This window comes from Periplaneta americana, chromosome 2, assembly GCF_040183065.1.
Source record: "Periplaneta americana isolate PAMFEO1 chromosome 2, P.americana_PAMFEO1_priV1, whole genome shotgun sequence".
Taxonomy (NCBI): Eukaryota; Metazoa; Arthropoda; class Insecta; order Blattodea; family Blattidae; genus Periplaneta; species Periplaneta americana.
The window spans coordinates 78,099,518-78,112,921 of NC_091118.1; the positions used below are offsets into that span (position 1 = coordinate 78,099,518).

Consider the following 13,404-nt stretch of genomic DNA (forward strand, 5'->3'; position numbering starts at 1 on the left):
TCGATATCCGTTTCACATTAGCGTTATTGCGTATCGTAAAATGTTATTTAAAGAAACAAATAAATCTAAGCATAAGGCCACTTACCATGATCGAATAGCTGGACCCTTAATCCTGGCTTTGTTACTTTCATGAAAACCTACCGGTACCTATGAAGCTATCTATATGCTACTAAAAATTAACGAATCTTCGGACATATTTCATAGTTTAATTAATTGTAAACGCTAAATAATTCCTTGTCATAAGTTCGTATGAGTATGAAAGATCATTTAATGCTTGCTGCAACTCTGGGGACAAGTTTCCTGGATTTGCGGAATGCTGGCGACAGAAGAGCTCTAATTTGGTTTGAATCACTTCCACTTAGCGTTTCTGAATATTGAATACTGTTTTTCATAATAATACAATGTTTTCCACATACTAAGGACTGTACAGTATATCTCCTACTTGTCCTTCGCTGTTCTACTTGACTTTTGCATGGACAACCTTTTCACCGCTACCCCCACTTCGGTGCCTTCTACTAGGAGAAGAGAAATATTTTCCGCGCAGAACAGTCTGTCTGTCGCGCACTAGCCCGTACGGACTTTAATATACTCGTACACCGCTGCATTATGTTATGAGAAATGTAACTTCACATACAACTCGCTGTAGAAAGGCATAATAATTATAATTCTGTAATATTTTATGTTAAAATCGCAATAAAATATACATACAGTATGGCATCGCAATAAAATTGGTAAAATTAATTAGATTAGCTTGCCTCGCCTGATAAATAAACATATCAAATTGTGCCAACCTAACAGTTACAAAATGACTGTCGTGATATTTGTAACATACGTGTATCCGAGGAAGTATTCCAGTAAGTGAATCTAACAGCTAGAAAATTGGTTCCAGAACGTTTCGTCCGATATATTACATCCATGGACAAAATGACAACAGATATTAGGGCAATAGACAATATGCCCGCGCATAATACACATACACACCCACACACACACGCGGGCGCGCTTCCATAAACATTTCACCCACAGACATTTCGGCCATAAAATATTTGACCAAATATAATTTCACCCATGAAACATTTCTCCGTGAAACATTGACCCAAATGACATTTCGTCTGTCTCCTACATAAATTATTCAAATACATATTCACATTTTTATTAGTCTCCATATATTTGGGATCTGTCAATAGTTGTTCGCTGTGGCGTTGATTAAGAACATACAATATTTCTTCTTAATCAGATACCGGCTGTGCATGTTTTGTAACGCCCTATTAGTTGAGGGGCTCGCTAATAATTAACGTATCATAGATTTATTTCGTTGAATGCATAAGAAATTTCATAACTAACTTGTTTTACTTGTGTTTTTGCATAGAAAGACATCTTCAGTGAAAGGGATATTCAGATTGTTTTAGATTGTTTATTGTTATGTAACTATTTTCCTTGAAGAAAGAATAATAATTTTTATTGTGAACTGCTGCATAATTTTGCTCACGATCAGTGAATGGGTCTCAAAAGGTAGATAGGAAATAGATATGTTAGTCGACCAACTTTTTGAAATAAATTTCTGTTAACCGAAGCGTGTCGACATAATTTCAGCGTAGTCTTAACATTTTACATCACATATTCATTATATATGAGGTCTCGCCTACCTCACTGAATATTACACGACTACTATGAAGTAGCCAATGTGTATTATCACCATTTAATTCGAGAAAAATTCGTTCCGGCACCGGGAATCGAACCCGGGACCTCTCAGCTCTACGAGAGGAGTTCGGCCGGCACCGTGGATCGTGTCCCGGCATAGCTCAGTTGGAAAGAGCACTCAGCGCGTAGAGCTGAGAGGTCCCGGGTTCGATTCCCGGTGCCGGAACGAATTTTTCTCGAATTAAATGGTGATAACTTAACATTTTAGTTCACGTCTGTATTTAATTAATCTACTACTACTACTACTACTACTACTACTACTACTACTACTACTGCTACTACTACCACCACTACCAAAACCACCACCACCACCACCACCACCACCACCACCTGTATTACCCTAATTCCCATATACCTATAAATTTACATGAAATCATTGGGATTTCCTGAAATCGCGTGCTAATTTTTAATTTTTCTTTAACTTTCGTTTGATTTTGTTTCTCCCTTTTCTTTCATTAAGGATATTTTCTTTTTTAACTTCTTCCTTTCTTTCCTTTTATTTTTCTGTTTTCTCTCTTGTTTTCGTAACTCCAGTCCTCCTTTTCCTTTTTCTTTTATTTCATTCTTTCTTTCATTTATGCCTTCTTTTCATTGATCTTTTTTTGTCTCTTCCTGTATGTCTTTATTTTTCTTTAAATCCTTCTTTCCTCTTAGAGTCTATAATTTTCTTCGACTTTTCGTTTATGCCTTTCTTCTTCTTTCTCTTCTTTTTCTGTATCTTCTCTTGCCTTCTTTTTCCACTCTATTGTCTTCATATAATAGTTGCTTAATATCTGTTTTGCTTTACTTCTCTCCTTTTTTGACTTATTGTGTTCTCCTTTCATTCAACTTCTTATTTTCCTTCTATTCAGTCTTTTGTGCTGACTTGCATTTTTTAAATTTTTTTCCTTCTTACTTCCATTTCATTGTGTCATATTTTCCTTTCTTTTGCTCTTCGTCTGTCTTTATCTTGTTTTCTGTGTCTTATTCTGCTATCTTCCATACTTGTAATTTGTATATTTCTCTTTCCTTCCACATACTTAATTTTCTTTAATGTTCACTTTTTTCCAGTTCTCTTTTTTCCTGTTTTCCTTCCTTTCATCTTTTTCTTTGTCCTGTATTTTTTATTTTTCTCTCTTTTAAATTTTATTTTATTCTTCCTCGTTTCATTTCTTTTCATCCTTTTCCATTTTCTTGCTCCTTACTTATTTTCTTTCCTTATTTTATTCATTTTTTTCATGCTTAGTTATATTATTTCTCGATTTTACTCCTTCTTCCCTCTCTTTGTTTCTTTCATTTTTACAACTCTCTGTAACGTTATTGCTTGAAGAAAGCACAGTGGTGTACATTAAAAAACCAGCATCCTTCAGTCTCAGTCGTCAGCGTTCAAAAAGAACTAAACATTCTCAATAAAATTGTTCTCTGGTTATGAGTAAAGACCCTTTTCTTAGTCCCACAGCATTGGAATTAGTATAAGTGTGCTCGGAGTATATATAATACGGCACATGCTCTTTAGTACAGACTATGCCCACAATCACAACAAATAACGCGCACTACAGGATCATTCTACAGCAGGTTCCTTACTCCTAAACAAGTATAGTGTTCTTCAATTTAGCAATGTTTATGAAAGTATGCATTACTGGTTGAAATATTGATGCCTAAAACAAGTGCAAAATTACAGGAGATGGGTAGAGGAATTCGGAAGACAGTACGTCTAAATGTCGACATAATTGTGTGTTATTTATGTAAGACTTACATAATCTGTTCTAAAAGACGATAAACACACACGCATAAACCATTTGAAATTGATAGGAGTGAGACTGACGATCTACCTTCAACTTGTAATTCATTGCCAGCGGACGAATTTTGCAGAGATCTGTGTGAAATGATGGTGCATACCAACATTCCATTCAACAAAGCCGAGGACAAGCATTTAAAAAATGTTATTGAAAAGTACACTTGTGAACAAGGGCAGTACCTGTGTTATAGTAGCACCGATACTGTCATTTCCCATAACTATGGTCCTGGAACACAACTATGGTCCATTCAAATTTTGTACTCCATAACGTAGTACCTTGTGTATCTATATTTTTGCTGTACTGTACTTTGAAGTCAAGTCACTGCAGCTATCTACGTACGGTCTATGTTACTTGTACAATGTACTTTGAATAGTTGTATTATGGACCATAGTTATAGGAAATGATGGTATTTACGTTAAATTTTACAGCAAAGATTATAGTAGACCTAATATAGGCTTGAACATTCCATTAAGAGTAGTGCCTGTGAACTGTAACATTTTAATTCAAAAGTTTACAGCAAAAATAATGTTTATTCTTTTCTAATACACTACACAGCTCTACCCTTGAAATCATTATTTTATGTGTGTGTGCTTACCTTGATGCGGGCGTCGTCTGTTTTCATTGTACCGCACCACGCGCCACTATTTTTCTTCAAGTCATTGACTCGTTGCATAAACTCCTTATTCACTTAACTTCAAAGGTTAGGGACTCATTTCGGTCTCTAGTTATCAGTTAGGCCTGTCGTCGGTCTGATTAGTATTCTATGTGTTTCCAGGTGATACACGACGTTCACATCGAGCCTGCACACATCGTCAAGAAACGAAGCATAGACCAGCCCCTGCGAATTCTACTCTACTACGACGAGAGCGTCTACAGGTGAGTTGAAACATATTTCAGTTTTGATCACTTGGAGTTTCTGGTGACGATATGTCAACCTTGTATGTGTAACGTTTCTTCCGAATCGTATTTCCCGAACCCAATAGTCATTTCCCGAATGGACATTTTTCTGAATTTACTTTCCTCAAACCATTTTCCCTAATGTCCAAGAACTCGAATGCAAAAGTAGGTCTACAGTACTTTTCCTGAAATTTTCCGAAATAGGGTTGACAATGAAAGATGGGTAATAATTTGTCATAGACAGTTTTTTATGTAATTACTTCGTAACCACTATTTATTTACACCAGCGAAGCCCGAACGCTTGCCTTAAGAGATAATGACGTCACATTGTCGCTTCATGTCATGACAGTGCTTGAGCCTCTTCACCTTGTAGCAATCACTGACTGTTGGTTACAATGGCATGTTCCAAGCCAATCAAGCATTTCCTATTCCACAAGGAAGGGAGGAAGAATATTTTGTAGTGTTGTGAGATTTAATCGATCAATTTCTGTTGTAAGATTAATTGATGAAAAATATTTAATCGAATAATCGAATCAATTTAAAATTGATCGGTTGTAGTTGATATTAATTATTATTTTAATACAAACTCATGCTAAAAATTCCGACAATATTTCTCTCTCGGAAATTGCTTACTTAAAAACACAATAGTTCTGTTCTTTCTAACTGTAAACCAGGTAGCGTAGGAAAAATCTTTGCATAAACACTTCAGAAAGAGATGGAGATATGAGGATAGTGACCTAGTTGAAAGTTGAAACACAATGCGAAACTCTTATTAACTTTCATAGTTTTCCAAGAAAACTTTCAACTTGTTGTCAGCTCATCTTCCTAGCATATGAAATACATACTTTTCTGGATTCGTCCACCTCATCCCTTATAAAATAGCCATGTCTACACTGTGTGCAAGTTAGAGCGTAACAACCTTCTTATCTTTCTAAAATCTGGTAATTCGATTACAATAGGAGCCAATCTTCTGTTTCGACCGCTGTAGTTTTGCAGTTGCAGTATCTGTGCTGAGTTTGTATATGAAGATTGTGCGTTTAGTTTGATAAAAAGAATCAGTTTTCTGTGGTTTGTGAGAAGTGTAAACTCCATTATGTCATATGAGAATTTGAGAGGTAAACTCGGTGAAACGTTCGGATTTAAATAGAACGATCGCGGAGAAGTTCTTGACAGAAAAAAGATTTTCGTGTTTAGTGATGCAGGAAACATAGTTACTAAACGTAGAGTGGCACTTAATTCGGAGCATGTGAATGCACTCACATGTTTAAAATCATGGATGAAGCAGTATTAACTAAGTGAATCTTCATATTTTTTGTTATTTATGTTTGTCTCAAAAATTTCCGGAGAAATTGACACAATAAGTTATAAGCCTCATAATAAAATATGTTAGTAAGTAATTGAAATAGTTGTTTTGTAATATAACGGTACAATATATACAGATATGCAACATTTAATACTTATGCTTATCATCGAACACAAGTTAAATTTAACAATAATGGTGTATTACAGTATGTTAAAACATTTTTTCAGCTCGATCAAAACTCGATTAATCGATTAAATTCAAATAGTTAATCGATTAAATATTTTGATCGATCAACAGCACTGTGTTGAAGAGGAAAACAAGGTGAATCGTCTTGACTCTATTTGCAAAAAAATATTTATCATGGTTTTCCTGATATAATTTATTTTTAATTGATTATTTTACGACGTTTTATCAACTGCTATGGTTATGTAGCGCCTGAATGAGATTAAGGTGATAGTACCAGCGAAATGAGTCCAGGGGCTAGCGCCGAAAGTTACCCAGCATTTGCTCTTAATGGGTTGAGAGAAAACTCCGGAAAAAATCTCAACCAGGTAACTTGTCCCAACCAGAATTTGAACCCGGGCCAGCTCGTTTCATGGTCAGGGATTCTAATCGTTACTCCACAGCGGTGGACGATATAATATTAAACAACACTTTGAAAAATACCATCATACTGATTATGGCACAAACATTATATCAGGTCCACAATTGGTAACATCACTACTTGCCATTAGAATCTTAATTTTAATTTTAATACTGTACTGGGTAAGTCAAGGAGGGAAGAAGATAGAAAACAATACCAAGAATATTCTCTGCCAGTGGCGGATTTTTTAATTTTCCGTAAATATCATATATATACTGTATATACAGTATTTTTGTTTTACATTACAAAATCTTGCATGAACAATATTTTACAAATTATCCTGTTTATAGAACTGTTCACAGTTATTTTCTAAATCAACTTATGACATCAATAAATTTGTTTTACATATATCATTATTATTTCTCGGATTACAAAATCTTGCATGTACAATATTTTACAAATTATTCTGTTTCTAGAACTTTTCACAGGTATTTTCTAAATCAACTAATGATGTCAGTAAATTTGTTTTACATATATCATTATTATTTCTCAGATTACAAAAGCTTGCTGTACAATATTTTACAAATTATTCTGTTTCTAGAACTTTTCACAGGTATTTTCTAAATCAAGTAATGAAGTCAATAAATTTGTTTTACATATATCATTATTATTTCTCAGATTACAAAATCTTGCATGTACAATATTTTACAAATTATTCTGTTTCTAGAACTTTTCACAGGTATTTTCTTAATCAACTAATGACGTCAATAAATTTGTTTTACATACATAATTACAGTATTATTTATCAGATTACAAAATCGTGTATGTACAGCATTTTACAAATTATCCTGTTTGTAGAACTGTTCACAGGTATTTTCTAAATCAACTAATGACGTCAATAAATATGTTTTACATATATCATTATTATTTCTCAGATTACAAAATCGTGTATGTACAATATTTTACAAATTATCCTGTTTCTAGAACTGTTCAAAGGTATTTTCTAAATCAACTAATGGTGTCAATAAATATGTTTTACATATATCATTATTATTTCTCAGATTACAAAATCGGGTATGTACAGTATTTTACAAATTATCCTGTTTCTAGAACTGTTCACAGGTATTTTATAAATCAACTAATGACGTCAATAAGTTTGTTTTACATACATCATTATAGTATTATTTATCAGATTATAAAATTTTTTATGGACAATATTTTACAAATTATCCTGTTTCTAGAACTGTCCACAGGTATTTTCTAATGACGTCAATAAATTTGTTTTACATATATCATTATTATTTCTCAGATTACTATAATATTAATATTCTTTCATTTTCGATATCCTGCTTCATATACGACAAAACATTGTATATTAATATATTTCAACCAGAGAGCTGCAAAATAGCGTTTACAACCGGTTTAGATTCGACTGGCTAGAGAACATCCATCAAGATAGGGGAACCGACCGAATATTCGATTTTCAACCAGTTACGCCTTATGTTTTGCAGGTAGACAGAACACCAGGCACACATCATCATACATGAAACAGACATTTTCTGAGTACACAAACGGAGTAACAATTGAAGGAAATTTACTTTGCCTTATTAAAAATGTGTTTGCTTGATATAGGTCTAGAATTATTGGTTGGACACTTTGATACACTTACTGTATCTTCATAACTTATACATAAATGAACAAATAGACACTGGTAACGACAAAGGAAATAAGTGTAATGCAGAATATGAAATCTGGTGCGTAAAGAAATTCAAGAATAAAATAAATTACAGTTACTTACTAAAGATAAGAGCAAATAAGTACATAGGCCTACATTCTAGTGTAATATTTACATTTTAAACTCAAAATGCATACTTCTAAAAGAGTAGTTTTTAATATGTAATGCCTTTTAATTACTCTAAAGGGCTGGGTTATTATTTCATTAATAAATCTCTTTTAAGAAGATAGAGTATTATTAATAAAAAGAAAAGTACTGTGAAGCTCAAATGCGTGTACTTTAACGAAGCATGTTGTTTCCCTTGAAGGTACCAACTGTAATACCTGGACTGGATGAATGAATCAATGAATATATGAATGAATCAATCAATGAATCTATGCATGAATCAACTAATGACTCAATGAATCAATCAGTGAATGAATGAATCAATCAATCAATAAGTCCATACATGAATGAATCAATGAGTCGATGAATGGATGATGGATGAATCGATGGATGATTGATTAAATGGTAGGCCTACATGATGATAAACACGTCCTTGCAAGGGCTCGGGCTCTTGTAACTCCTGCATGGCTCAATGAGATCTGCCTTTGCCGTTTACCTACAAAGAATGAGAAACAACTCAAATATTTGATAAACCGACCCTGGTTGTGAGACACTCCGCGAGATGGGAGAGCTTTGCATTCTGACTACAGCGCTAGGCATTCAATAGCAATGCATAATAATTTCTATTTTTCGTAACCGGTTGTGCACGACTCTAATTTCAACCTCTCAGAATCAATGATTGAAAATGGAATTAGCTCTATCACTTACTGCCAGCTGCAACTGATCAAAAAGATGATTGACAGTTGGGATTATATCTGTATTATACAGGGACATCACTTTATTTTTACTAACATTTTTAACATTAACCTGGCTATACTCGGAAACACTGTTACCCCCCTTCCATTACAGGAGTTTGGAGTTGCTAGTGCAATATGTAAACAAATCATTTTACTAGCTATAGGAGGAGATAAAAGTAGTGTATCCATTTATGTTACAGGGAAATACAGTATTACGATTTTCAGATTGGTCATTACTTTACAGTATTTTATCAAAAAAACAGTAGAATAGTAACAATTTTTTTCATAAACTCAAGTCTTCAGGCGGTTATATGCATTAAGTAATGTCTACTTTATTCAGCATATTACTAACCTAATTTATTCCTGAGAATTTTGTGAGTCCTTCCGTAAGAAACCCCAATTTCTATAGCTAACTTCTTGACCGACTTATTAGGACCTCGCTGCATCCTTTCTCTAGCATCTTCTACAGCATCTTCTGTCACCTTTGTTGGCCATCTTACACTTTTCTTCCTTTCTCTACACTCTGTTGCTCTAAATTTATCTACCAGATTAGTGACATTTCTACGAAAATATTGCGTAATAATATAATCAGGAAATTGTGGAGAGAGAGAGAGAGAGAGAGAGAGAGAGAGAGAGAGAGAAAGAAAAACTGTTGTTCACATTCGGTTATATTGTAATTCCAGTTCCCATCATCGTACTTCATACCTACAAATAGTAAAACAAAACTCTTGTTTAAATAATGCTGTTAAGTACCGTACCATATTATAGGGTACCGTACTTTCGGTAACTCTAATCTTCACTTGTGCTCAGTCCACAAAGATAAATTCAATTATGCTACACACCATACCTGTGTGAAAATAAACTTCAATAATATAAGCCCTTTCTTCTATAGAAAACGCAACATATTTCTGGAACACACTGTACTCTGTACTGTTTATTTCACTGCTAGCAACAGCGGCCGTAAGTTTGTGTGACTGACGTTAGCAAGGACATTAGTGAAAGGGGTGGGAGTCAAGTACATTTAGAAACGCAGGTACAATAAAAATTGAAGTAAAAATAAAATGATGTCCCTGTACATGCTTACATTACACTAAATAGTGTTCACAAACACATTGTAGTGAACATAGCTTTAGTGGAATAGGTAAATACGAAACTTTAGATTCGAGTTTACAGGAATTATTGAACACTTGAAGCCACCGGCGTGGCTCAGTCGGTTAAGGCGCTTGCCTGCCGGTCTGAAGTTGCGTTCGGGCGCGGGTTCGATTCCCGCTTGGGCTGATTACCTGGTTGGGTTTTTTCTGAGGTTTTCCCCAATCGTAATGTGAATGCAAGATAATCTATGGCGAATCCTCGGCCTCATCTCGCCAAATATCATCTCATTATCACCAATCTCATCGACGCTAAATAACCTCGTAGTTGATACAGCGTCGTTAAATAACCAACTAAAAAAAATTGAACACTTGAGCACCTGTTAATTCCTTACTTTTATTTTACTGGTAATCTACCGAGAAATGATCAACATACAACGTCGTAGCGAGACAGGAAGGTTCGGGTACAGAGACAGACCTGAGTTCGTTGACCTCTTACATCTGTATTGCGAGTAGAAAGAAGACTTGTTAGCGGCGATGTTGCCAGACTGCTGAAACTTCCAACTTCTTTTTGTAATCAACCATGCATTTAATCACGAAACGTATTATAGGTTTTCTGTTCCTTTAAGTGTACTCTATCGACCCTCTCAACTTTTAGGATTATTTAATTTCCATCCTGTATATAGCTTTACACGTCTTTTATTTCGCAGTCGACCTGGTTGGCGAGTTGGTATAGCGCTGGCCTTCTGTGCCCAAGGTTGCGGGTTCGATCCCGGGCCATGTCGATGACATTTAAGTGTGCTTAAATGCGACAGGCTCATGTCGGTAGATTTACTGGCATGTAAAAGAACTCCTGCGAGACAAAATTCCGGCACATCCGGCGACGCTGATATAACCTCTGCAGTTGCGAGCGTCGTTAAATAAAACATAACACATTTTATTTCGCATACGACAGCAAAAACAACTATAGATTCGACACTTACCTTATAGACAGGGACGTTTGGATGAATGACGCGAAGTCGAGTATCTGCCATTGAATAAAACGATATTGTATTTTTTTTTCATAAACCGTACGCTTTCCATTGCATTTGAAGATCGCGACTTCAAACTCGGTCACGTGCGAATTAATTTTTAAAAGGACAGTGAGCAGTTCTTAACATAACTTCTTTGGAATAAGGAATTATAACCAGAGTCCGTCTCGCTCTGTTCTCTATTTAAAATATAAACGAAATGAATAACGAACAATTAAATCAGTAGAAAAAGAAAAAAAAAATATTATTTTATATACTGTATCTCAAAGATACCATTTACATTTTTTTTCTAATGTCATAGGTTATTGATATTTTTATATAATTGCCCAATAACGATCACTTTCACTGGTGGACTTCAGGGATGGTCATTCTCGTAGATGTTCTTTCTCCATTTCTGCTTGTAAGTCACATAGGTGGCAGTATGGTTCAGGTCGAATTCCAATAAGACAAAGGTGCTTCGCCAAACAAACATTTCCGGTGGTGAGTCGGAATGCCGCAACATCCACTCTTGTTGGCTCACCAGGATTCTTCATTATGGTCTCTCTCCATGGTTTTTCAAATGTCCTCATGACTAGTTCATTCTGGTGAACTTCTGTCCGAAATTAAATCCGTAGGATAAAATTCTACTAAAAAAAAAGACGTTCCACATAAAGCAAAATTAGAAATATGCCTACATAAACGAGTAGCTTAGATGTTAAAGGCATCTGAGAATATAAATTTCGTATATATTTTATGTTTATACTTCTTTATGCAAGTTGTACAGAGCGGAAGTGAAATAACCATGCAGATTGAAAGAGACCATAGGGTACACTTAAAGGAATACAAATAGTATATTACAATACAAGATTGGGAAGTGCTTTTTACAAAATCGAAGAAAAGTTTTAAAAACGAGCAGAACGAGTTTCTCAGTTTCTGAGATTTTGTAATGCACTTCACAAACGTATATTGTACAACATTTTTTGCACGATCATATCTTTAAAATTGTAAATACAATCTATTTGCATTTAAAATTTAGAGCAATATTATTCCAAAGCCTTCGCAAAACTATACTGTAGTAGTAGTAGTAATAATAATAATAATAATAATAATAATAATAATAATAATAATAATAATAATAATAAAATAATAATAATAATAATAATAATAATAAAATAATACCGGTAATAATTTATTTTAGCTGGCGGAGTTAAGGTCGTAAGGCCTTCTTTCCCACTCAATCAACAAAAAGTATAGGCTACATACATTATATATGAATGAACTTGCAAGCTACAAAGAACACAATTTGATTTCGATAAAAGTTACCTGTATACAAGAATTATTTATGAATTAAACAGTAAAATACTATGAACTATTAATGTAAAAATGAAATAAAAGCTGTGTAGCAGAATTTAACTAATATATTTCTACATAGAATGTTAGTATATTTCAAATAATGCTAGTAATAGTAACTAAGTAACAGTAAGTGCACTGTAATGGGTCTATTTCACTATAGTCTTATGTTATGAAGAATGGTTTCCCTAGCAACAAGTTTCTGTGTGAGCATTCTAACTTTCAAGGCCTAACAACAATAGCTATAAATACAACAAAAACATGATCGTGCAAAATCGTATGTTACGTTTTGGGATTACATGCACAGTTAATTAGAAAATTAAGTTGGAAGCTTCGGCAGTCTCGCAACATCGCCTCTAACATAGTTGTCTTTCCGCTCATAATAAAGAGGCAATGAACTCAGGTCTGTCTTCGTACGCCAGCCTTCCTCTCTCGCTAGGACGTTACAATCTGCTCGCATCGTTCAGTGGCTTGAAATTAGTGGTTTTAAAATTAAATTTAGGCCTACAAGAAAATCGTCCACGCTATGGAAATACCCCAGAGGGATAAATGATTATTTATTAGATTTTTATCGATATGAATAAAAATCACGATACTACTCGCAATAGTTAGGCCTATCGAATAAGAGGGTGCTAAACATATGGAAAAAGATGTTTTTTTTAGGAAACTATCAATTTTCCACAAACATGTTATTACGTACACTTTCTTGTTACATATAACATGAACTATTCGCTCTGAAAATCTGCAGGGTCATTTCACTTGCATCCCGTATATTCTTATACAGGGACATCATATTATTTTTACTTCAAATTTTTATTGTACCTGAGTTTCTGAATGTACTTCATTCCTACCCCTTCTACTAATGAAGTTCAACAGTCCTCCACACAGATCCAAGACCGCATATACAGTCATAGTAGCCTTAAGGTCACAGTAAACAGTGCGTTCCAAAAATATGTTCGCGTTTTCCAATGACGAAAGAGCTTTAAATATTGAATCATTTTCGCAAAGGTACTGAGGTACATTTGCCTACTTCGCATTCCGGTTTTCCCCACCAGCTTCTATTCGCCTCTCTGTAAAGACTAGTGGCTGGGCTGTCTTACCTCTTTTTTGAGAACAT

General features: G+C 34.5%; 1 protein-coding gene across 2 annotated transcripts in view; it reads left to right on the top strand.

Moving 5' to 3' along the window:
- Invadolysin (leishmanolysin-like peptidase, invadolysin) overlaps positions 1-13,404 on the top strand; it is a 690,653-nt gene that overhangs the window by 436,995 nt on the left and 240,254 nt on the right. For both annotated transcript variants that reach the window (XM_069818006.1, XM_069818007.1), the window contains exon 2: positions 4,255-4,355. In XM_069818006.1, the coding sequence (XP_069674107.1) occupies positions 4,255-4,355 (101 nt within the window). The remainder of the gene's footprint in view (positions 1-4,254; positions 4,356-13,404) is intronic.